The 26,830-nt window shown below is 42.3% G+C and overlaps 1 protein-coding gene across 1 annotated transcript; it reads left to right on the top strand.

The window, feature by feature from the left end:
• Positions 1-327: 327 nt before the first annotated feature.
• Positions 328-26,805, top strand: LOC114786258 (inactive rhomboid protein 2-like). The gene is made up of 18 exons (XM_028973225.1): positions 328-581; positions 12,823-12,963; positions 13,211-13,305; positions 14,315-14,492; positions 15,006-15,218; positions 15,306-15,431; positions 15,841-15,959; positions 16,400-16,606; positions 17,534-17,645; positions 17,795-17,869; positions 18,634-18,795; positions 18,912-18,997; positions 19,098-19,161; positions 19,827-19,921; positions 20,355-20,430; positions 20,545-20,645; positions 21,701-21,854; positions 25,591-26,805. The coding sequence occupies exons 2-18, from the start codon at positions 12,829-12,831 to the stop codon at positions 26,008-26,010; spliced, it is 2,418 nt and encodes an 805-aa protein (XP_028829058.1). The 5' UTR covers positions 328-581; positions 12,823-12,828; the 3' UTR covers positions 26,011-26,805.
• Positions 26,806-26,830: the final 25 nt, after the last annotated feature.

Genomic DNA, 26,830 nt, shown 5'->3' with positions numbered 1-26,830 from the left:
ATAAATATTAATAATAACCATTCAAACCCAACACCCAGTTTCCCCCAAAGCCCATTTAAGGCCACATGTCTTCTTCAAGACGGTGGGTAACTCTACAACTAGCGCCCCTAACTAAAGCCGGGCACGCAATGCATTCTGGGAACCACGCATAACTCGTCCACGTTGTGATATGTTACGGAATTATGCTAATTGCGTGAATACTCTTACGTTATTCTGTCCTGACGCCTTCCGTGTGGAAGAGCCACCTGTAACCAGCAGGGTTCAGTATCGGCCCGCGGCCGCAGCCGGTGGAACTTTTTTTAGACTTTCTTTTTTTTTTTTTTTTTTTTTTTTAATAGGAGAGGGATGATATTAAACGGCTGTTTATGCGGAGCGCTGCGTCTCCGCGCTTCGCTTGAGGGACCGAAAGGTGTTCCGTTCCGGAGAACAACCCCCGTGGCGCCGCGGGCCCTTGCGCGCTTTTTTGGGGCAGAAGCTGGAATGTCCCTCCCATTTTCCCGCGGCCAAGAGAAGGGAAGTGGCGGCGGAGCAGAACGGAACTGCAGGAGCTCGTCGCCGAGGACCAGCCGCTCCCCCACCAGGTGAGGCGGCCGCCTTCGTTCTCACGGAGAACCGGGCGCCGTTCCGCCCGTCCGGTGCGCGCTCGAACAGCGGAGCCGCGGCGTTTATTCCGCGAACGCGTCCCCGCTGCGTCGGGGCTTTTAAAGTCGTCCACTCGACTACAAATGTGAAATTGGCCACGAGAGTCCGTGATCGGGATTAGGACTGTGTTTTTTGGAGAAGGGTGGGGTGACCTGCTGACACACATTCGAACTCGTTCGTCTGCCGACCACGTTGTCGCGGCTGCAGGGCCGGCCTGGCCGGCGGAGCCTCGTATGGAAGGCCGACGGGTCCAAAAGCTTCCGCCGTCGCGCGTCGCGGGTCACCTGGTTTATTTTGGGACCTGAAATGTTACGGTTTCTTCGATCGTCTACGCTGGGTTTTCAGTCTGGCCTCACATGATTGGCGTTAGTTGTCTAATCAATGACTTGAAGGAGGTTGCATTGGCAGATGAGATTATACTCATCTTTCCATTGTACATGTGTATGTATCATACGCATGTATGAGATCATTATTGCACGGCTAGTTTTGACATTCTGGTAGGTGGCATTTAAAATTTTATTTAGTTTCTTTATGAAATCAGATTATGTTGCTATATATTAAATAATCCAGTTAGGGTGGTGAACTATGGCTACCTGCTCTTTAACAATTCACTAAATGAATTTTAACTTCTGGTAGCTCAAACTCTTATCAAAGCTATTTTTTAATGAATGAATGAATTATACTTATTTTCATATGTATGTATGTGAACAGCATCCTAACACCTGCCCCTCTGGAATTTACCACAAAACTGTTGTTAGACCCTGCAAGCAGAGGATTAAAAATACAATAAATGAACGCTTGTTTATGGAATGTCCTGTTGGTGATGATGATTGAAGATGACATGTTGTAGGTCATCTGAATTCTTAGTTGCTAAACTGTTATCTTGCATTATCTCACCATAGCAAGCACCATGCTGCACTGCTCCAGCATAGGCCAATCCAACAGGGTCACGCATGACTTTAGGGGATTCTTCTCTCCTTTCTGGCTTGTTATCTACAGAGAAATGCTCTTGAGTATTATGAACAATGCAGCTGTCCTTGAGACAAAAAGGCAGCCAGTGTTCTATCTCGCTCTCATATGAGCAACAGAAGTGTGAAATTTCACAGTATAATCTGCTGATAAAAATGCCTTGGTGTCAGTCAGACTGGTGCTGTGGAAAGACTGCAGTTCCCTTTTTCTTTTATATAGTTTGTCAAGCATTTTATTCTTGTAATTATTGTATGTGTTAGAAAAAAATCCACAGCCAGGCATGCTCCTCAAGGACTATGACATGTCTGGGCGTGTATTTTTGGAGGAGGATGGAATTTGTTTTACTTTTTTTTTTTTAAAAGCAGAAAATAAATAAATAAAATGGAAAAGTACCAATTCACATAAGCATTTTGAATTCCTTGAGCATATTTTCCCCCAGATGCTTTTCTACAAACTGTTAATGTTAAGTTTATACGAATTATATGAAACTAGTGATGAGTGCTAAAATATAATAGGACATTTAATGTTAAGTAGTTACGTGATTTCGGTTTCCTGTATTTGTATGTAGCAACTGTGCCTTTAGGTTCAGCTCTGTAGGCCTATGGTTAGCTACGGGTTCAGTTTAGTTGCAAAAGAGAAGTTGGGTGTACACTCACTGGTAAAATGTAAGTATAAAAACACACAATAAGACAATCAAAATAAAATCATTCATTGGAACATAATCTGTTAGTGTTTTGTGTGGAAACATGCAATTAAATAGTACAATCTGGTGACAACCAAACCTTCCTTATAGTCCTCTGTTATGGATTACTGGTGCTTCAGCCAGGTACTTGAAATAACTAAATTTAAAATATTGGAATAAATAACCAATAAAATGAAAACACTTAAAAAGGATTAACCGATAAAGTCTAGAACATAGTAAAATATAGTTATCCATAAAAACAGCTGACAACCCAGCAACTTTACAGCAACTATCAAAAAAGGATAAGTTAGTTCCCATACACTTAAGAAAACCTTTTAAAATAAAAAACCACACAAAGAATACAATATAAACAATCCCTTACCCCCACGATCTGTAGTTAGCACGATACGCCACACTTTGCTCTGCTGCAGTGTGTTCGCCCTCTTGCTCGAGGTGAGCCCCAAACCAACAACTGTATCACAATTCTTTCGTCGCTTAGCAGTACATAATCACGATCTTAGCTGTTTTCGTTCACCACCGTCTCTACTCGAGGACCCTGGCAGTCTTTTTTTAGCTGGTCGTGACTATGCCTGTTTTAAACGATGCCATCTAATTGTTTACAGCTGCGTCTCTCCGCCTGGCAACTCGCAGCTGTACCGAATTCTACTCACCGCCTCCCTGGGCTGGTTCCCTGGCCACTTTCAGGCTGAATGTGGCATGCTCTGTGCATACACGTAGTTTTACTATAAATATGAAAACTTGCATGAGCCAGTACACGTGTCAGTACATTTTATGCCAGTGTTGGTATTGTTAACAGTGCATACTTATTAAGTTTGGATGAAATTGGAGAACTTAAATCATCAGACATGAGCACTAGGTTTTATGAGCAATATAAATTCTTGGCTTGTATTGTCCAAAATGATTGAGATCCACAGATATAATAAATGTTCATGGGTAAACTGTGGAATAATTGCATTATTGCACAGTTTACAGGGTAGCTGACTGTCAAAAAAACATAAAAGGAGGAGTTGGGTTGGCCGCGTATCTGAAATCACGGTAAGTGTATGTACGCCCCTTTCTGGGCAGTCACAGACTCTTCACAAGAATGGATTAGATGAAAGAGGTCAAGGACAGTTTCTGTCATAATATTAGCATGCTTCACCTTTGCGCTGTAACAGTGTAGATGTTCTAGATGTTCTGGTGCTCCGCCGGCACTGTTAACCACTTCAGGTCATCAGGGTTTAACTTTAGCCACAAATCTAGTTAAAAAAGTGTCTGACTTGTAGTGGCAGGAATTGAAACCTGCCCCCGCTGTATTTTATCTGTTTTTGGCTTTGAGGATGCAGCCTTGAAAACCATGACATTCAGAGTTGTTTTTTTTTTTTTTTTTGGGTCTGTCTTCACAGCCACGGTGCTGGGCGACAGTTGGTGTGAAAGCATACTTGTGTGTGGACAGACGTCCTCCTGTTCGCCAGCAGTGGTCCTAGACACCAGTTCTGCTCAGCCTGTCCTCCCATCGTCCATTTGGAACATGAGAATAGAACAGACTGGAGCTGCTTAGTGTCTTTTTCACTGTGCTTTCTTACTTTACTGTAATTGTCTAGTTTGGGTGTTTTTTTTTTATTTGGCGATGCTGTTGCATTAGGGACTATTCAGTAATCTCACACACTTAGGTGATTTGTGTGGTAATGTTTTTTCCTAGAGATGTCAGTCAAATACATTGTAACTAATCAAATAATTTGCAAAAATAAAATGTGATTTTATTTATGTTCAGGATTAAATGTGATTTGATTCTTAAGACTAAAGCTTGGTATAAAAATTAAGAAAGTGAAAGGAGGGAAACACTGCAGCACAGCACACGTGACACAACAAAATGTGTCCTCTGCTTGTAACCATTGCCCTTGGTGAACAGTGGGCAGCTCAGTGGCACCTTAGCGGATTGGGATTTGAACTGGCAACATTCTGACTACAGGGCCGCTAGGCTGCCACTGCCCCAAGTCTTACAGACACAAGTGTGGGAAAGACTCCTTTGGAATGTGTGGCCGAGTTGAAGTGTGGGTCTGACCCCTCTGTGACTATTCCGTGAATGTTTCCTCAACCTCTATAGGCCACTCTCCTCCTCGTCCCGCCTCTCTGCTCTTCATTATCATTTAAAGCTACAGATACCAAAATGCCGCATCCTGGGGAAATCTCATTGTGTGACTGGCTAAAAGTGCCTGTAATTCTGCACTTTCGGAATGAGACTTCAGATACAGTATTAGGGGACCAATATAAGACTGATATAAAAGAAGAAAATTCATGTCATGGAACCTTTAATTCTTCCCCGCCAACTTATTTCAGCTGCTTTCAGATTGGCCCCAAAGTGGAGGGATATTACGGCTGGCCACTTGACCTCCAGCATTTAAAACCAGAAGCTTACCTCCACCTCTCTTTCTTTTGTCTTTGGTCCACTGTGTCGTCAGGGTTACCTTGAAACGTTAATCCACTGCAGATGTTGTGATTAATTTTTTTCTTTCTCCGTCCATTCCTTGATACAATATTTGTTTGTGATGCCAATTTTCAATTTTCCATTGAAACACCAAGGTTCGGGTGTCAGGTGATGAGGTCTTTTAAAAAAAGTGTATGGAAGAAAATCTTTACAAAGAGGAGTCTCCCTGGAACAAACATTCTCTCTGTAAGATGGTTAGCTGTCTCCTTGATTTTGGCCAAAACAACAGAGATTGTGGGGCTGTTATCACCCTTCCAAGGCGAATGTGGCAGACTGTCCCCGGCTTACTGATGGCCTTTTCTAATAATCCGCTGTTACGGAAAAACCCTTGCGGCAGCCAATAAAAACGTGAATGTGTTACTGTGGGTTAAGCACATGTAATTAAGTTGTAATAGAGAAAAGATAATTGGTTGTCGCTTCTGTGCTCACTGCACTGCAAACATGCCCACCATCAAATGTAAAGTAAAACTTAAATACCTATTCAGACTATAGAAACTATATAACTGTATACTAAACAAGGACATCATAAAAAGACTCTTCAAAGTGGCTGTGCATTTGTGCAGTGGACTGGTTCAAGTATTTCAAACAAGAAACACACGACAGGACAAACATGTGCAAAATGAGCAGATTTAGAGTGAACTATCAGAAGTGTATTGTTTAGTTTTTTTTTTTTTTTGATGGCGGTGCGTTGAGAGCTCTGACTGCTTGGGGGAAGAAGCTCTTGCAGCGCCTGGCAGTTATAGTTCTGATGCTGCGGAACCGTCTGCCAGAGGGTAGGAGGGAGAACAGGGCATTTGAGGGGTGGTGAGATTCCTTCACAATGTTGCAAGTTTCTTATAGACATGAGAGATGGCTGGAAGTGGAACCCTGATGGTGATGCTCAGCGACAGTGCAGTTTTCGTACCAGACAGACAGGAGGATGGGAGGAGGGAGGTTGGCCTTCTTGTCATGCACACCCAGGAACTTCACGCTGTTGACGATCTCAACAGCAGATCCATCCATCGTGCATTGGGGTGGGGACAGTCGGTTTCCTCCTGAAGTGGGCAACCACCTCTTTGGTCTTGGTGACATTTAAGAGTCAGGTTGTTGCTCCGGCACCAACCCACCAGATGTTTTATCTCCTCTCACTAAGCAGACTCATCATTGTTGGTGATGCCCCACTGCTGTTGTGTCATCTGTGAAATTGATGATGTGGTTTGGACTGTACAGTGCAGCACAGTCATGTGTCAGCAGTGAACAGCAGTGGGCTGAGCAGCATCCCTGTGTGGAACCTGTGCTCAGTCTGAGGATCTGGTAGGTGTTATGTCCTATAGACACAGACTGGGGCCTGTCTGTTAGGAAGTCCAAGAACCAGCTGCAGAGTGGAGAGCTTTAAAACAAAAAAACATCTAATTAATAGATACTAATAGATACTAATACTTTTTCATTACATTAGAGTTTGGTAAGTGTCAAATTAGCAGCAAGAGACTCCACGATGTCATTAGTTAATTTATCCCTATTAGTGTTTTATGTAAGAATAAGCAATGTGGAAGCTCAGTTAAGATCCTATTACAACATTAACTGATGCTGTTACAGAACACTATTAACCCGGCTATTATACAGGGTGGGCCATTTATATGGAAACAGCTTAATAAAATGGGAATGGTTTGTGATATTAACATTGTCACGTTCCTAGGTCTAGGGGTCTTAGAAACGCAACAAGGGTGTGGAGAGGAGGATTTAAATTCAAATTCAAATTTTAACTGCTACAGACCACAGTATTGCAAATGTTGCAAGTAAACAATGAACCAATATGCAAATATTGCAAACATAACCAAATATTACACTTTTACGTCTTTAACATAAAATATGTGTAACTGGTAGGTGAAGGTGTGCAAATGAGTTGCAGTTTTTTTTACAATGTTTAAAGAAAAGAGAAAAAGAGCCATAAAATAAAAGAGCAGTAAGGTAAAAAGTGCAGAGTCATTTTGTGCAAACTGTTTTTGTGCAAAGTGATTTTGTGCAAAAGAGTCCGGAGTGATTGGAGGTGAAAGTGCATGAGTTCTATGTACTGTTGTTGAGAGCTTGGACAGCCTGCGGGAAGAAGCTCCTCCTCATTCTCTCTGTGTTGGACTTCAGGGAGCGAAAGCGCTTCCCTGATTGCAGCAGAGAGAAGAGTCCATTTTTGGGGTGGGTGAGGTCCTTCACTATCTTCCTGGCCCTGGTGCAGCACCGTTTGCTGTAGATAGATTGAAGGTCAGGGAGCTTGGTACGGATGATTCGTGGTGCTGTTCCCGAACCAGGTTGAGATATTTCCCGTCAGGATGCTCTCTATGGTGCAGGAGTAGAAGTTCCTGAGCACCTTGGAGGGCAGTCTGAAGTCTCTCAGGCGTCTGAGGTGGTAGAGACGCTGCCGGGCCTTTTTCACCACGGTGTTGATGTGACAGGACCATGACAGGTCCTGCGTGATGTAAACACCGAGGTAACGGAAGCTGTCCACTCTCTCCACTGGGCTCCTGTTGATGACAGGGGTCTGGTAGGTCCTCTCCTGCTTTGTACTGAAGTCCACTATTAACTCCTTTGTCTTGCTGACGTTCAGGTGGAGATTGTTCCTCTGGCACCAGTTCACCAGATTTCCAACCTCCTCCAGGTAGGCCGTCTCGTCATTGTCGGAGATCAGGCCCACCATGACAGTGTCGTCAGCAAACTTGATGATGGTGGTGGAGCTAGTAGTGGCTATACAGTCATGGGTGTACAGGGAGTACAGCAGGGGGCTCAAAACACAGCCCTGGGGGGCTCCAGTGCTGAGGGTGATGGAGGTTGAGACATGTCCGCCCATCCTTATTGCCTGTGGTCTCCCGGTTAGGAAGTTGGAGATCCACTGACAGAGACATGAGCTGAGTCCCAGGTGCTCCAGCTTGGTGGTGAGTGTGGAAGGGATTATTATGTTAAATGCTGAACTGTAGTCAATGAAAAGCATTTTAACATAATTTCCCTTCCGAGTGTCCAGGTGGGTGAGTGCAGTATGGAGGAGATGTGATATGGCATCATCTGTGGACCGGTTGGGACGATACGCAAACTGTAGTGGGTCGAGTGTATCTGGTAATGAAGAAATGATTCCACCTGTCCACTTTTACACACTCACCAGCAAACAAAGCATACAAACAGTGCTTTTATTCACAGTGAGCTAACAGGTACAATAAACAGCGGACTCAGGACAGCTAATAAACATCAAAACAGCCTAAAGGAAGGGATGGGATAACAACAGGAATATCTGAAAACGCGCACAAGTCAACAAAAAGGGCACATAACAGGCTAACAGCTAACAGGCTAACAACAAAGGGATCTATCACTCAAAGCAACAAGACACACGAATGAGATCCCCAACAGAGCTCCATGCAGATCTCCGTGGACCCTGGGGACCTCCCGAAAGCGTAAGGGCCTAGCAGACCCTGGGGACCTCCCGAACACCATCTGAAGTCTCTTTATATAGGTGGAGGTGACCAATGGCAGATGGTAGGTGGAGCTGGAAGGCTTCAACTCCTCCCATGAAGTCAACCTAAAAGAGACAGGACACAAAAACACAGCCAGACTGTTCTTATTAATTCACCACAACAAGAGAGTAGAATTAGTAGAACATTTTCTGTGGTGTAACTGGCCTTTGCATTATGGATATATGTACTGTTTTGCAAGTTCATCATATAGGATGTAATGACTGAGTGACGTAGGGACTCATGAGATGCGCAAGGCACAGGATCACGGGGGGAATTATGGGAAGAAGACAAGGTGGAAGACTCTGTACATAATAAATTAACCTGAACCCCTTTTCCTGAAAGTCCCTTTTCTTATATCATTAAATTTACATTTACAGCATTTATCAGATGCCCTTATCCAGAGCGACTTACAATCAGCAGTTACAGGGACAGTCTCCCTGGAGCAACTTAGGGTTAAGTGTCTTTCTCAGGGACACAATGGTAGTAAGTGGGATTCGAACCTGGGTCTTCTGGTTCATAGGCGAGTGTGTTACCCGCTAGGCTACTACCACCGCCGGCGGCGGCGCAGATGAAGGAGCTGAGGAAGGGCAGAAGACCCCCGATCAGTCGTAGACATTGTCACGACTAATGTTTTACCTTCCTTTTACACCAATAGTCTTTGCTTAGCTTCTCTCTCTCCTCTCTTTGTTGGTCGTGTGTGTGAGTAAGGGTGTTAGTGAAATTGTATTGATACAGGGACATCAAATATTGAAATTTGTATACAAATTTAGTTCAAAATTCAATATTGAGTTATGTTGTTTTGTTTTTAATGCAATATTATCAGCATTGATCATACACAGCATCTTGTATATCAGCTCTGTTTTTACATTTTCAATGAATTGCAGAATATTGCAATATGTATATATCACAAAAATATTAAGCTCTATTTTGATACATATCATATCGTGAGATCCTTGCCAATACACACTCATGTGTGAGTGTGGTGTGAGTGACAGCAGGGCTTGACCACTCATTGTCTATATTTACATGAGTAGTGGTGGGGTAGTCATGGTCTAGTGGCAAAGCACCATCTCCACACACTGCTCGAATCTAACCTAAAGAAGTAACCTCTCTAGAGGTTATTCTATTACCTGTCCATAAATATAACCTGTTATTTGGAGAGTTCCTCAGTGGTCTTAACTTAGTACCATCTGCTTTGTGGTTACTTCATCTTTACTGAATTTATTTGTCCCTTTAGTGTGCTTTTACTGTAGTGGATTTTAAGGGTGAAAATCCCTGATCATCCTTTACACCCACTGTGTGGAAACTCCCCCGACGACACCGGATAATCCAATTAAAACAGTTTTCTGTTTCCAGTAGAACATGTGACACTTTCTGAAATGGGCACACCACACCACACCACCACCATCTTAATCGATGCATGGATAACCAATTTTTTTTCTGGGATGCAATAATAATCTACTGGTGTTAATAAATTGGAAACTGTTCATTCTTGTAACCTCTAATGTGCCATGCCTCTCTCATGCCAGGTAACATCAGATGAGTTTACATACAGTTAGTGCTGCACGATTAATCTAATCGCAATCGTAATCGCGATGTCAGTCTGTGCGATTACAAAAAGATGCGATTTAATGATTAGTACATGGATTGGATCGGCAACATATCCGATCCATTCTCTCATTCTCTCAAAGTTTGCGAGCTGACTGAAGTCTCATTTCAGTCGGATGTGACATGTTTGGTCACATGTCTTTCGATTCGGTTCAATGGAGACCTCAGATTCGTGACTGGGTAAACGTCGCATGACGAGCTGCATCGTACGTCAACGTCGCCGCCATATTGTGATAAGCTCTGCTGTGGCGTGAAGCATATACATGTCTATGGAGACATGGGCTGTACAAACCGCTGTACGCTCCAAACCAGATCCCTGGGGATTACTTTTCATAGGTAAGGCTGGACAATTGTTTTGAACATATTTGGCCATTATAAAATCCCGTTTTATAAGTCTTAACCTTAGTTAAGCTAGGCTAAGATAGCGAAGCTATGCCTTCCTGTGTTCAAGTCAGCCTCCAAACAACGTTTTGGCTAAACGTAGGCATTAACTATTTAGACTGTTCTTAGCTGTTTAGTTAACTTTTCTCAAAATTTGAAGGTTTCCTACAGAAATTCACCTCAGTTTACAAATCTTAACCTTAGCTAAGCTAGCAAAGCTATGCATCCCTGTGTTTCAAGTCAGCCTCCAAACAACGTTTTGGTTAAACATACGAACTATAATACAGGATTTTATAATGGCCAAGGATTTTATAATGTTTAGCCTAACCAGGGTTTGTCGTTCGACAGTAATGTAAACAGTTTTTTTGATTATTTAATATTTTTTGTGATTATTTTATATTTGTAGAATATTGTATTTTGAAAGCACTGGGCATTTCACGTTGTTATAAGTAGTTTGTATGTTTCACTTTGAAATTAAACATTTCACTCTTAGTAATTTGTGTGCGACTTTTCATATATATATATATATAGAAGCAAGTGTCCTTTATCATATCGCATTATTGATCTCAATAATTGCAATATGTCTTTTCCCCCAAATCGTGCAGCCCTACATACAGTGCTTGCATCTTTTTTACAGCTCTTATGTTTGATATTTCTTTGTCAGTAACCTGCTCAATATTCACTTGCATTACTCATTACTGCAATACTGCTTGATATGTGAACATGTTTGTGCATCTCATCTTTTGTCCTTTATACTTTGTTGTTTTGTGTTGCTTGAGAGACATTGGAATTGGATTGGAATCAAATTCCAACTTACTTTGCCAATAAACGTGATTCTGATGTAATGAAACATGCCAAGCAGTAATCCATGTGTTATCCCCTGGTTATGTCTACTGTATTTGGTGCCCATATATGCGGACACTTTAGGCTACGGGAGTTACTTATTTAAAGTCCTCTCAATAAGAGCGTAAATGTGCTTCTGATTGGTGCCCATATATGCGGACACTTTAGGCTACGGGAGTTACTTATTTAAAGTCCTCTCAATAAGAGCGTAAATGTGCTTCTGATTGGTGGCCGTTATTGTGGACGTTTTCCAGATTTTTTCAGCTTGAATATTTTCTGTGCCTGAAGTACAAGCATTGGTATGAGGCTTGGTCTGTGAAAAGAAATCCGTGTTTGATTCAGTCAGAAGAGCGAGCATCCTTGAGAGAACCTGAGTTCTGGTAATCGCATCAACCTTTCATCCTGGTCTATGAAGGGCGTCGAGAAGCTGCTGTTGCTTTATTAGGCGCGAGTGGGGCAGAGTCCTCCAGCCTCCCATAGGAGCAGAGGCCCACTCTCTTCACACGTGTCGGGTTTCCTCCACTCCTCCTCCCGGCTGCCTTCACCTCGGTAAACCGAGAGTGAGGATCTTTATTGATCTCCAGCGACTTCGACCGCCCCAGACTCGAGAACCACAGTGACATGCTGCTCAGCGTAATGGCTGTCGCGGTCAGAGGAGACCTTACAGGAAGGTTCTTCTCCCTAAATCTCCTCGGGCACATTTGGAGGACAAAGTAGTGACTCCTGGACACCAGCAAGTCCTCCGCTGCTGTTTTTTTTTTTCTGTTTGTATTCTTGCCCTGCGTTCGTCTTAGTCCACAAGTCGGTAAGTGGCCGGTTTTGAACTTAACTGGGCACCTTTATTACGGTTCTTAATTCATGGTTGGAAACGAAGACTTGTGTGGAATAGCGAGATCTACAAAGGCCATCCTGTTTTGATGATCCAGACTGTTTGGAATTCGAACAGTCTGGATCATGCTAGGTTGTATTTTGTAACAATATCTTTGAATGTGGATGGTCTGTGGCTAGGACCACGTTTGAACCTTCTTGTGACATAATTTGTGAAAGAAATCCATTATCTGTGCTCTTTATATGATTGTGTGGGCTCATGTGGCTTGGTCGTTGCCCCGATATCGATCAGCAACACTAAAATAAATGTGTTGAGTTGACATAGACTTGACACTTTCTCCTTGGCCTGGTATTACGTTCAGCTTGGATTTTGACCTTTACAGTTAGTGTAACACGTAGAGAAAAACAAAATCTGAGCAACATAATCAACAATATATCACCATACTTTTACCATACATCTGGTTTCTCCATGTTGAGATCGTCTCTCTCATGATTGTCATGTTGCATGTTCCTTCTCCTGAAGTGACAACGAATCACATTTCACGTGTGACTCAGCACAGCACCCAGCACCCACAGTAAAATGTGTCCTCTGCTTTTAACCATCACCCTTGGTGAGCAGTGGGCAGCCATGAACGGCGCCCGGGGAGCAGTGTGTGGGGACGGTGCTTTGCTCAGTGGCACCTTGGCACTAGGGATTCGAACTGGCAACCTTCCGATTACGGAATTTGTCGGCCTTGACAGCACCAGGTCAGTATTTTAGTTGGATTAGTTTCTGACCAAATGTGACAGGATGTGGTGATTTTGCAAGATGCTTCTTCCCTCTTGTTATGTCAACTTACTTCCCTCCTTCAGTGCTGCAGTTTCAGTGAATACTCCCTCTTCTCATGTTCCGCCCTTCTCACTCCTAGGTCAGAATGTCGTCCAGAGATGAAGAGCACCACAACAGCAATGGTGACCGACAGGACAGTCGCCTGAAAAGCAAGAAGCCGCCCAGCCTGACGATCGCCATTCCTCCTGCTGAGGACGATGACGCTGGATTGTGTCGGGAGGTAGTCCAGCCTGGCTTTCATACCACCAGTCAACCAAACGTCATCTTTTTACCTGCAGTGGAACCTGGTCATAGACGTATTCACTTTTGCACATTCTGGCTTTAATTGCCTCATATGAATAATGATTTCTTCAGAAGGTTATTTAAAGACCGAAACATTCTCCTTGCTCCATTGGATCCACTTGGTCCCTTAAACACACTTCATGTTCAGAATTGTGCATAACTGTCTCATTGCTTTTCGTCTTCAGCCCACTGGTGAACCACCGCCTGACAGCAGCAATTTGGCACAGGACAGGAGAGCGGCGTTCCGAAGACAAACCTCTCTCTCCCAAAGCATCCGCAGGTTAGCATCCACAGGTGACCCAACACTCGACCACACCACACCGTCATTGAGGAAAGAGATCTGCACCTAGACTTCTGGCGGTATGTTATGTAGGGCTGCATGATTATAGCCAGTGGTGGGGCAGTGGTGGCCTAGCAGTAAAGGAAGTGGCACCGCAATCATTAGGTTGCTGGTTTGAATCCCGCTCCACAAAGGTACCACTGAGGTGCCACTGAGCAAAGCACCGTCTCCACACACTGCTCCCCGGATAGACAGGGCAGGTCCATATGTATACAGGGCAGGAGCCATTTTGTATAGATTTGTCAAGAACTATAGACAATGAACTAACTAGACAGTATATAGAGGTGTCAGTACAGAAGCTGTGCCTTTCCTGTGTGGTGAGGGAGGGAGGGAACATGAATAACGTTATTTGTCCAACACAGATGATAAAATAAAATCTAATTTACGAAATGGTATGCATTGATTCTTCGTTCTCCCATTATTTTAGGCGTATGTGGTACAAAAGTCCGGCATTTACGCTCGTACTGTCAGAGAAGCATGACTGAATGAGTTTGGAAGCCCGTCCAAATTCGGTGGCGGTATTGACACATGCTGAGAGGCTTAATGCGTCATCTAGTGTATATATCTATAGTGTATATATCTATTAGGGTTGCCAAAGACCCAAAGTTTCCCAGTAGAAGGCTGACCAAAGCACTCCACATGTCTCTACACACCCCTCACATGCATTCTTCACTCCCTTACCATCCGGCAAAAGACTATGCAGACACCCTAACACTCAGGGACACTGACAAACACACATGCTACCTCTTTTATATTTTCAAAATCTTACTTTTTATTGCACTGTTCCATTTTTCCCATTGCTCCATGGTCCAGCTGTTGGAGCTTTTGGTCGTGGACCCGGCAGTCTGCCCCAAAAACTGTGGTGCACTGTGAGCCGCGAGAGCAGATGCTTTAGTTTTTAAAATGTAATTTGTAAAGTGTAATCGTTTGGTTTTTCTTTTTTTCGCAGAGGCACGGCACAGTGGTTTGGTGTGGGCAGTGACTGCGAGACCAAGCAGCAGCTGTGGCAGCGGAAGAGTCTCCGACACTGCAGCCAGCGATATGGCAAACTGAAGGCTCAGTACCGTGAGCATGACCCCTCTAGTGTGGAGCAGCTGGACTCACCGGCTGCCACCAGGATGCCAAAGGTACTGAAATTGTAAAGCAGTCTTACAAACTATGGCAAAGGATGCTGCAATTTTTCTTTTGAAATATGAAGCGAAGTGATTGTGAAACAGTTTCATACACACCCTTTCTTTAATTTCTGCATGCTGTTTATGTGGCTGGGCACCTAATTTGTTTCATGCTTTGATCCCACCTGGTTCCAGCTACCTAGTTCACTTCTAGCTCCTCTTTGCAGTTTGTGAGTTTCCATAGACAGAGAAGCTTTTGTCAGAAGCTTTTCTTCGAAATGCTGTGTTACATCATTAATCTCTGAAGCCTTGATGCCGGACGCAATGATTTTGTCATGTTAAAAACTCCACCCACTAGGGGGCAGTATTTCACCCTAAAGCTGTCCACTACAAACAAGGAATACCATCATTATGGTGGAAAATTTAGTTTTAAATCTGAACATACTGAAATATTATTCAGCATTTGATGCGTTCGTGCCATTCTGAAACGTAACGGGTACACCTGACCAACTTTCTTATCCTCTCCAGATAGTGGACCCCCTGGCAAGAGGCAGAGCATTTCGCCAGCCCAGCGACTCAGAGCGCCCACGGACCCCACACATGGCCCACCCCCCACACACCCCTGGCATCACCTCAGTCTGCTCGTTCTCGAGCCAGCGGTCCGGCTACACCCGCCTCCCGAGGCGCAAGAGGGAGTCGGTGGCTCGTATGAGCATACGGGCAGCATCCAACCTGCTGAAGGTCAGGACTTTTAACTCCTCTATTATAATTTATTGGCCACCGATTGCAGGTGGTTTACCCATAAACTGTAATGCTGGTGTGGAATAGGGGCGCCCAGGACTGCAAGGGTCGCATGTTGGACGCAATTTTGCCCGCCGCAGCTTCGCCCGGCACAGCTGGTTGGAGGACGATACAGTAGATGGTGATACCTCAGATTCTGTCTTCTTCAGCAAGGTATTGTCTTCCTCCTCATCCATACGTTTTTGAAGCACCAGTGTATTAAAGTTTGATCAATTTGATTACATGCTATCTATTTAGTCTTTTTGAGACCACAAGGGGGTGAAATAAAATGTCTAGTACTGTTATCTTGCTCTTCTGGCTCCATCTAGTGGTGCGTCATTAATTTGCATTGAAACTGCAAATAATCAGGTTGGGAAATCATTGCGATTATATATTAGTGAAAAATGCATCCACCCCTGGCCTAGCGGGGGGCTCTGTCTTTTCATTTTATTATGATACCTGTTATTATTTAGTTATTGGATGATACCTGAAGCCAAGTGGTGGTAGTGTTATGGAAAGTCAGATTGATTCCTCGATTTCTCTCTTGACACGATCATAACTCTCATTACCTTCCCTTGGACAGGGAGATGTTCATGATGAGCTGAGCTCCATGGCGGACGATGTATTTGAGTCTCCTCCTCTCTCTGCCACCTGGACCCCTGGAGAGATGCCATTTCAAGAGGGGGCTCCCTACCAGAGCCTGTGAGTAAAAAGAAGGAAAAAATCCTCCATTTCTGATCTGTGTATCATGCTTTATTTATTTATTTTTTTCCTCATAAAAAAAATTACCTTAAAAAGGTTTGCTTTGCTTGTGGCTCTAAAATGTTACAGTGTACAGCCAGCAATAAATATGCTAAAACTGCAACTAGCAAGAAAAAAAACTTCCGGGTCATATATACCCGATCAATTAAATATTAAAACCAAATTTGATCCTGTGATTCGTTTTTTCTTTTTCGTTGTTTTGATTCGAGACTAAAATTAAAAACATGAAAACAAGACTTTTGATTGATTGTTTTTTATATCTAATTCACAAAAGTCATTTTTTTCATTTTTGATCATCAATTATAAATGCAACGAGCGACTGATAAACAGATTCTTTCTCTACATTTTTTTTTTATTCACTTCTCTCCTTCTCTGTATAGTAAGGATGTCAGCAAAGTCCCTCCTCAGCCCGAAAGGCCCCTCCAGAGGAGAGGGCGACGCATTGCCTCACAGGTGAAGCACTTTGCCTTCGACAAGCACAAGCGGCAGTATGGCATGGGCGTGGTGGGCAAATGGCTGAACCGCCACTACCGGCGCAGCATCAGCAGCCAGGTACAGAAGCAGCTGGACGACTTTCATAGCCACCGGTGAGTCTGAACTAATGTTGTCAAAAAAATCTATACTAATCAATATCAATATTTTGTATCAATTTCGATACAAATTAGCACTGGTGTCGATACTTAAATTCCAGTTTTTCATCTGCCGGATCACGGAAATCTCCGGCAGACTACAACAGGCATTGCAGTGGGCAGCCCCTCCCCCGACTACCTGGCAGCGGGCGAAAGCAAGCTTGCTAGAAAATGTTCAAATCAAGAGCTCTGTCCGGAAATATTTTGGAGATCAACCAGATGAACGGGGAAAAGCAAAAGTTGTGGAACCGTTTACAAGAAGAGCTTTAAAGTTGTCGTTATCAAAGCGAGCAGCAGGTCAAATTTAGCCACATCAATCTGAATTATACGCGGAGATTCGAGAGGGGAGTAAACGTAATATGAATATTTTAATAGCCTCTGTCAGCAATGCTGTTGAAGTAAGTTCATTATAAGAATGTCTGTGTCTCTCTGCTGGATTGGAGAGAGAGAGCTTTATTTGTTTGGAACATTTAAAGTACACCTCTTTCATTTATTTGTTTATTTTCTACCCTCTGTATGTCTGATATCTCAACATTCAAGGGAAAAGGAGCAAGATAATCCAATTATTAAACATTCTAGTGACGTTTGGGCAAAGGTACATAAAATATTTAAGATTGATTAACTTGATTATTTTTAAAACATATCTAATCATATTTTACAATAATGTAATTTATGTAGTCAGTAGCACATGTGACATAATGGGAGTCCTGGAATGGGAACAACAAGAATAAATAGAGAGATGTGCATTATGGGGAATGAAATTATTTATATTTCTAGCATGGATCTCTTAAAATATATGCAAATATTGTACCCTGTCATAAATAGACATGCACACAGTTGTTGTCTTTTTTCAGTTTAAATATAGCTAACAATTTTTCTTTGCAGGCCTTACTTCACATATTGGATCACATTTGTCCACATTGTCATCACCCTGCTCGCCATCTGCACCTATGGCTTTGCTCCTGTTGGCTTTGCCCAGCACTCCACCACTGAGCTGGTGAGCCTCCTTGGCAACAGTTGCCCTGACATCTGCTAACCCCTCAGTTACAATTACACCTCACGTGTAAATTCTCTCTGGAACATCACTTTTCTCCTGGTCTTGTTTCAGTGTCTAACAGGTCTGCTTTCTCACTTGGACTTTCATAGGTCTTGAGGAACAAAGGAGTGTATGAGAGTGTGAAGTATGTCCAGCAGGATAACTTCTGGATTGGCCCAGGTTCTGTAAGTGATGGTTAAGGCTTAGAGGCGGAGTTTGGTGTCAGTGTTGTGTACGTGATGTGTATTTTTGAAATTAATCCATGAGTCCACATTGGAGTGTTCCAGTAACTTAATGTCCTAAATGAATCCTGTTAAGAAAGCTGTTTCACGGAAAAATGGATCAAGTCATTTGGATTTGCATTTACAACATTTATCAGCCTCCTTCACCACAGCAACTTACAATCAGAAGTTACAGGGACAGTCCCCCAGGAGACACTAAGAGTTAATCCTGCATCACCCTTTTGTGAGAAATGGGGAGCCATAAAAGGTGCTGCGGAGCAGTGTGTGGGGACGGTGTTTGCTCAGTTGTAACTATATTGTAATAAAGGTTTATCTTATCTTATTTAATCATATTAAAAATGCAAAGATGCCACATATGGTAGTAACATCATGAGAAGTACTTAGCACTAAGAAATAGCACAAGAAATGGCTGTAATTTTGTAGCTGTTAATTATGTAAAAATCAGGGTAGAGGGAATAATGCACATAACTCAAATAAAAAATATTTATATACATTGTTTATATCAATCAAAAGATACTCAATTTGAACTCCCACATTTCCTTTTTAGCCTCTATTTAGCCTTTCCATTGCACTAGGAAGAAACAGGTAAAACCATGCAGACTGTACAGTCAAGTTCACTCAACACTCGCCACACTCGTGTGTAGAATTTCTTTTAATCTTTTTCATACTTATTGATAATTATCAATGTTCTGTTTCTGCTCTCTCAGGAGGATCTCATCCACTTGGGGGCAAAGTTTGCCCCCTGCATGAGGCAGGACACCCAGATTGTGAGGCTAATCCAGAAAGCCAGAGAGCTGGAGGAGGGGTCTGGCTGCTGCGTCCAGAACGACAACTCTGGCTGCCTCCAGACCCTCCGGGAAGACTGTTCGGTACACACACACACACACACACACACACACACACACACACACAAACATGCCTTAATCAGGAAGAGAAGTTTAAATTAACATCTAAATACAGTATTTTATGCCATTCTTATTTATAGGAAACTCTGGGCACCTTCATCAAATGGTCTAAAGAGCATATGGACAATAACAGGTCTTCTGGTTCAGTCTGTCACCAGGATCCAAGGTGTTTTTTTGTTTTTTGAATGCGTGTTTTTTATAAAACATAAATTGCTCTTTGCATTTGTAACTGCAGCTTCTTGTTTTCTTGCACATTTTGGGGACAGGATTTGTGACGAACCTGCATCGACAAAACCGCACATCTGGCCTGATAACATCACACGGTGGCCAGTAAGTTGCTGAAGAGCTTCTGACTCTTCATTACATGATATAGAACTAGTGTACATAAATAATAATGATGCTGCTCAACAATGCTTTTAACTGATTAGTTTAATTAGTTAATTCTTTTAAATGAATTGGCTTCCGTATTTTTATAATAAGTTGATGAATTAATTCTGTAGTGTTAGCGGCAACTAACAAGGAGGCAGATTAATAATGGTGTGTCGACGTAACTGTAAACTTCTTTCTTACATCAGCATTATGTAAATAATTTAGGGGGGGGGGGGTGCAAGCAGCAATCTGATGTTGTGTCAGTCAACTGTGTGGCTCCTTTACACATGCCTACAGCTCTCCAAACCTATCTTCAGCCAATCGGACGTCAGCTGGAAAAGGCAAAGTCAGTAGGTGGCAGGGGTTTACCACAAGCGAGTTTTTTTTTTTATATATATATAAATATTATTATTGTAAATCGCTATTATTGTGAATGCAGGAATGCAGTGTGTCTATTTGAACGGTGCATTTTGTGTTCAAAAGCTTCGAGCGAAGAACAAAAGTAGCAAGATCACTGCTACAAAACATCCTGTTTAAGACCAAACACGTGTTGAACTTTTGAGTTTAGGGAGCTGTGACACCTTGAGTGAATTGGTGACTGTGTTTGATTCGTGCTCTGGTTTCAGATCTGTACAGTCCGGGGACAGTTGAACATCACCGGCCTGCGTCACATGGACTGTAAGCTGAAAGGAAGACCCTGCTGCTTCGGGACGAAGGGCAGGTAAACATGCATTCTCCCATTATTAACATCACCTATGGGTTAAAACCTTCAACAGGGCTGAGTACCGCGACACTAAAATGAAATCCCAGGAATAAATGCTAATGTAAATTTTTTTATTATTATTTATTGAGATGAACAAAATCTCAGGTAAATGAGCAATACCAGGTATAAAAATATCCAAACATGTTGCTTGACATAGTTCGAATTTGGGAAGGACAGAGTGTATGACTGATTTTAATGAGAACAAGCGAGACTGAAGAACACCCCCTATACACTCGTAACACTCACTAACTGGGTGTTTGCACAGTCAAGAATTGAATCAAGTATTATTCACTGTGGAGTAAAAGCGTACACAGCGTCGCTGCGACTCTCCATGACTCTTTAATAGTCCATTCTTCCGCTGATGGTAAGGTTCTCTACGTTTGCTCGCCAGGTGTGAGATCACTACACGAGAGTACTGCACTTTCATGCACGGCTACTTTCACGAGGAGGCAACACTCTGTTCCCAGGTGAGCTCTATATTTACAGGCCATGTTGATTATTTAATTAAAGCAGTCTAATGATTGAACTGGTAAATGTTTCCCATGCACAAGTGGGTGTTGATGATCTCATGTCTTGGCCAGGTACATTGTATGGATGACGTGTGTGGCCTGCTGCCCTTCTTAAACCCTGATGTTCCTGACCAGGTTTACAGGCTGTGGCTCTCCTTGTTGCTTCATGCAGGGTTTGTTTCTGCTAACCACACTCATTGTATGAAAAAAAAATCTCGATTTTATTCAACCTTATAATTCATTTGACATTTTTTTTTAAATTAGTTGTCAAGCAAGCATCATTTTCTTTTCATCTGTAGCCACCTGGTAGCTTGTAGTGTCCTCCAAAAAACTGAGTTTAAAATCAACTGGAAAAGATTCTGTAAATATTGGATCTACAAAAACAAGTAATAATATCTGGTTAGAGGATATCGTGCAAGGTTTGGAAGCTTATAGAAAAGTTTAAAATGTTGTGACCAAAATACATACATACTTTTTTTTTGTTATGCTCAAAATTTAAATTGTCAATACTGATCTAGTTCAATTTTAAAATTTAAGTTATTTTTCTATGAAATGTAGAAGATTGTTGACAATTGTGCAAAGACTTATGGAAGTGCAGTGCGTCTGTCTAGAACAGGGGTTGGCAAACTATGGCCACATTCAGGCCCGTTGGGTTTTTTAATTCGATCCACAGAAAATTTGTGGAGAATTGTCCAAATCAAATCATACTTATGACTTCTTTCATTTGGCCTTGTCCTGTAATGCTTGGTGATCCACCAGGTGGCGCTTTAGGCACAGAGAGAGCGCGGTAAATGAGTGGTTGGAAGTAAATTGTTTCGATTAGTGGAAGAAAGATGGTGTGGAGATACGGAGTTAAAACAGACTGTAGACTTTGGCGATTACATTTACATTTAAGGCATTTGGCAGATGCCCTTATCCAGAGCGAGTTACTTACGTGCTTACCCGGCCTGTCTGTCAAATGAGCTAAAACGTTTGCCCACCCCGGTGTATAACCTTAGTGAAAGTAATTGTTTTTTTTTGTTTGCTGTCATTGTGGGACACATCACAGCGCACAGTGACACAGCGCAATCGTCCTCTGCTTTTAACAATCAGTGGGCAGCCATGACAGGCGCCCAGGGAGGAGTGTGTGGGGATGGAGTTTTGATCAAGGGCACCTCAACGGAACCTTGATGGTTTGGGCTTTATATCATGGAGATATATGGAGATTTGATGTTCTGTGGTTTTGCAGGCTCCTGCACTGTCTCGTGTCTGTGGTATTCCAGATGACCATCCTGAGGGACCTAGAGAAACTTGCAGGCTGGCTGCGCATCTCCATCATCTACATCCTGAGTGGTGTCACCGGCAACCTGGCCAGTGCCCTCTTCTTACCCTACAGAGCTGAGGTGCGAGCGCAACTATGAAGACTACATAAGGGGGGAGAATCAAACCATAACCATAATGAGCTGTAGCACAGTTAAAAATACTGCTACAGTATTAAAGCACCGTTAAAATACTGCTACAGCCTCAATGACACCTGAAGCACAATACAACAAGAGCAAAGTTACAAATACTATTACAGTTCCAACTAGAGCACAGTTACAAATACTACTGCTGTTATATATAGAGCAAAGTTACAAATACTATTATAGCCCCAACTAGAGCACAGTTACAAATTCTACTACAGCCTGGGGGGAATGATTAGTGTTAACTGGATGTTTTTCTTCATTAGTTTGTTTTGGGAATTTTAACTTTGTTTCCAGTGAGGTGCCCAGAAGTCTGTTCATTAATAATAGGGTCTGACAAATTAAACCCATCCTGTCAGGGTGGATTGAAAGTAGTCTTACGGGAAAGCAGATGTGACAAATACGAAGAGGGTAAAAACAAATGGTAGAGGAGGGGTGAAAGTCTGCCCATTCCATGGACTGTGAGGTAAAGCGCTTAACACTGGTTACTGGAGGAGCTTTGGGGATTATGGGATATGAGTGACCCTGTCTGGAGGGTAAACATTTCCCCCACTTGCTTCTGGTAACCTCTTGACAGCCTTAACTGGCTGTTGATTGTGCGAAAGGTCTCTTAGGATGTGCCATAAGCCTCCATAAGAATGACACCAACTGGCTTTGAAAGCACACTGCACTTTAAAAGCCTTTGTAAGCTCATACGACTCAGGATACAATGCCCTCCAATACATACAAGAAACAATATATTACAGAATCTGTTTTGATTTTGAAACTTAGGGTCTGAAAATGATTGTGACACTTCACTAACCACAAGAGTGTTCAAATAGGGAGCATCATGTAGTTAAAAGTCTTTTGTCAGATCAGGGCTATAATACATAATGCACCTAATATGTGTTTTATTTATTAGTTATTGTTGATTTCTTTTTTCAGTAGCAGATAATTACTATGGGCTGAAAGTCATATTTCCCCCATGTTGACCACTCATCAGGGCACATGTTATTCTCAAAGTGTCCCTAAATAAGAATTCTTCATGTCTAGAAAAGATTCAATTACAGGTAGTTTTAAAACTGATGATCAACTGACATAAATAATCCCCCCACCAATTCCACCCTTTATCTTCAGTCAGATGTGCTGATGGAAAGAACAATCCTCTTTCAGTATATATTAATAATATCAGAAAGCGGAACGGGTGTGCTGAGGTATCCGGCTATATTTGACCACTATAGGAACTAAGTTTAGCAGGATGGTGAGCGTCAGGCATAAAAGTGGATATGTATGTATGTTTCAGTTTCAAGATAAGTCATATTGATAATGTGAGACGTGAGAAGGACACAAGGGCATCTAAACTCATGCTGTTGGTGTTCGTTTTGTAGCCTTTGTAGCCTCCAAAACCATGACATTTTGACAAGATCTTGGTTGTCTGAGAGGAAGGATTACCGAATTGGTACCTGCAACTGCAGCCTATTTTCTCCAGATCCATGCTCCAATACATTGTATACATTGTATACAATACATTGTATTGTAATGGAGATCATGATGTTTTCTTGCATAATTATCAGTTGAAATGCACAGTTTTTACAATATATGAATTTATTTGGCATAATGTATTACAGAAATGAACCATAAATGATACAAAGCGGTCAATGTTTCTTTTGTGAACAGAATTAAATTTGTTAATTGAACTAGCTGCGTTGGCAAAACGTGCAATTAAAAAGAGAACTTTTTGCATACACCTAAGAAATGTAGAGCGTGGCCCACATTGCTCACTGCCGTCTTGACGTGTGTTGCCATCACAGTGTGAGAAGAGCCCCATGCAGCCAACAGAAAGCATCATAAACCAATTCACATGACAAATATAGCCCTTAAAACAGCACTGCAGTCATCCTCAAGCCACTTAGCAACTGCTGTGAATACGGGATGATTATCCAATTAGACGAGCCTGCAGGAGCGTGGCTGCTTAATTTTTTTGAAGGTAGTCACACTAGAGGTTGATGAACTGTTATTTCAAATCTAGTCTTTTCTTACTTTTTTCCCCCTTTTTGGTTCGTTATAAACCAGTCAGTTATTGAATTTTGACCCACACAAATCAGTCAGATCTGAATAAAAAAAACGAATTTTGCCATTTCCCAACAGCCTATGGCAGGAGGAGGAACCATGATTATTGCTTTTTATTAGGGCAGTAGAAGTATTTCTTTATTTATGTATTAAGTTTTACTTATTTATTCTAAGCTATAAAGATAATTATCGCAAAATAGTTCCTGGATAAATAGAAGTAGTTGATATAAAGTCGATACACGAGATGATAATGAAACAATGCTGTGCCGAAACAATAATGACTAAATGAAAAGTTGCAGCTTGCGTCAGTTAACATGAACCAATCCTGTTCTTTCTTTTCTGCCCCCTGGTGCCTCTGCTCTGTGGGATGGAGGCTGTTACACAGGTCCCGCAAACAAATCAGGCGGGATGAGGTTTCGCCAAAACTGGAGTAGTTATTTACGGTGTAGCTACACATTTGGACAGAGGAGAACTGCCAGTGCCATTCCAAAAAAAAAAAAAAAAAGCCTCCACTTGTCTCTCTCTCTCACAATGCCATTCATACTTCAAACGTCATCTTATGACACTGTGGTTGGAAGCAGTCATCATCACTTAGAAGTCACGCAATGCTAGAATTTACAGTTCTGCCTTGCGACCAAAAGAAGAGGCCAAGAGATGTCACAATTGCAAACCCTATTTTATTTCAAAAGATTTTTTTTTACTAGTGGTCCTAAAGTATATCTGACAATGTCTAATATTTGAAAAAAAAAATGAATGTCACATCATCTGTTTGCTTGCTTTGTACTTAACCAATGACCTCATAATGGACACTATAATGGCTTCTGAGTTTGGTCTCTGATCCACAAAACAAACTTTGGTATTTTTAACAGAAACATTTTTTAAAAAGTGATTAAATCGCGATTCAAAGCAATTTAATCGAATCTAATTCAGTCATTATTTGAATTCTTCTGAAAGCCACATTGAAGAGTCATGCTGGCTGTGTGGTGTGTGTGATGCCTCTTCTGGTGCCTCGCAAGGTTGTGTCCACAGATTAGCCATCTGCCGCAGGTGACCGGTCATCGACATGACGTCAGTCTAATCAGGGCGCTTGCAGGGACAGTCATTCGTGTAGCTCGTATCTCGGCTTCGAACAAGGTCTCTAGGCCTCTAGCACGCAGCCACTTGGGTGGCGTGATCATCTCATTAGCAAACTGTGCTGGGTGTCATTTATTTACTTTTAATTTTATATATTAGAAAGAAGAAAGCAATGAATGACGAAGGCTTGTGGATAAACAATGTGGGGAAGATCGTGGAGGAATTGGCCAATAATGTAGAACTTTAGGATGCTGGGGGCACAGTGCTGCTGGTATTGGTGTAATATGGTCTGCAGAGCATAGGTAGGTTATCTTTCATCTGATGGTGAAGAGACTCATCAAGGGAGGTGAGGGATGGAATATAACACCAAGATTAATTGACTCTTACGGGACAAGGGCAAACCATGGAAAAAACATTAATTGATGAAAAATTATGGCGTTCCGGGATTTAAGCCTAGTCACAAACTAAAAACGTAATCTGTGAACGGAAAGATAACCAGTATAGGTTATTTTATTGCACTATAAATCACAGATGTTTATCTTCCTTGGTACAGGTGGGCCCAGCGGGATCCCAGTTTGGCCTGCTGGCCTGCCTGTTTGTGGAGCTCTTCCAGGGCTGGCAGATGCTAGAGAATCCGAGGAAGGCCTTCCTGAAGCTGCTGGGCATTGTGCTCTTCCTCTTCCTGTGCGGTCTGCTGCCCTGGATCGACAACATCGCCCACATCTTCGGCTTCCTCAGCGGCCTGCTGCTCTCCTTCGCCTTCCTCCCATATGTCACTTTCGGCACTTTTGACAAGTACCGCAAGCGGGTGCTCATCCTCATCTCACTGCTGGCCTACACGGGCCTGTTCTCCTCGCTCATCGTCTGGTTCTACTTCTACCCCATCAACTGGTACTGGCTGGAGCACCTCACCTGCCTGCCATTAACCAGCAAGTTCTGCGAGCGCTACGACATCGACCACGTTGTGCAATAACAGTAGCCTTAATAAAACCAGTCAAAAAATGCTGCACTGTGGCAGAGGTGACATGACTACAAGCAGAGGCCTTGAAATGATGTCTTTCAAAAGCTTTTGTCACATTTTGCCCCTGAACTGATACCCATTTTTGTCTCAGGACTAACTTTTTTCATACAGTTACTGTACTAACGTTATGGAGGTGTTCCTGAAAGTGCAATGTACAAATACTTTTTGTTACTTTTTACAGCTCAGGCCACTTTTCGGTTCGTGGTGTAACCTGGGTCTTTGTGGTTCTAGAGTTTTAAGGTACGCAGAACGCCTTGATTTACAATTCAGTACATATATTTTCACTTTTACTTGGTTGGGTAATTATGAACACTTTCTTGTCTGGAAACTGGGAAGCAAGTTCAAATAGGACGTGCCACATGAAAGAATCGTTACATATATCCCAGCCTCGGGATTAGGACGTTGGCATGTGCTGGTCTTGTTGACAGCCTTAATTGCAGAGGATGAGGAATATCTAGTCGTTTCGCTCCTGGCGCTGCAGCAGGGAGAAATTTATCCTGTTACACTGAGGCAAATACAGGGAATTTCGTACACTTATATCAACATTGGCCTTTTAAAACGTACACTTGGTACAGTTTTTTTTTTTTTTTTAATTACCATGAATTGCCATTTTGTACAGTTTTGTATCTGGCATAAGCATTTGTTTAATAACAAATCATTTTAAATGCAATTTTGTAAACGTCCAAGTTTAATTTCAATGTTTGTGTGGGAATAATGTTCAAAATAAAAAAATTTCAGTGTCATGGATTGTGGTTGTCGGGATTGTCATATA

Source organism: Denticeps clupeoides, chromosome 3, assembly GCF_900700375.1.
Source record: "Denticeps clupeoides chromosome 3, fDenClu1.1, whole genome shotgun sequence".
NCBI lineage: Eukaryota > Metazoa > Chordata > Actinopteri > Clupeiformes > Denticipitidae > Denticeps > Denticeps clupeoides.
The sequence above is the reverse complement of the archived record's forward strand: the minus strand, read 5'-3'. Positions and strand labels throughout refer to the sequence as shown.

Coding starts and splice junctions, on each gene's coding strand:
- LOC114786258 (XM_028973225.1), top strand. CDS start 12,829: ATGTCGTCCAGAGATGAAGAGCACCACAACAGCAATGGTGACCGACAG. Junction 13,306..14,314: donor CTCTCCCAAAGCATCCGCAG/GTTAGCATCCAC, acceptor TTTTTTTCGCAG/AGGCACGGCACAGTGGTTTG. Junction 20,431..20,544: donor AGGCAACACTCTGTTCCCAG/GTGAGCTCTATA, acceptor TGTCTTGGCCAG/GTACATTGTATGGATGACGT.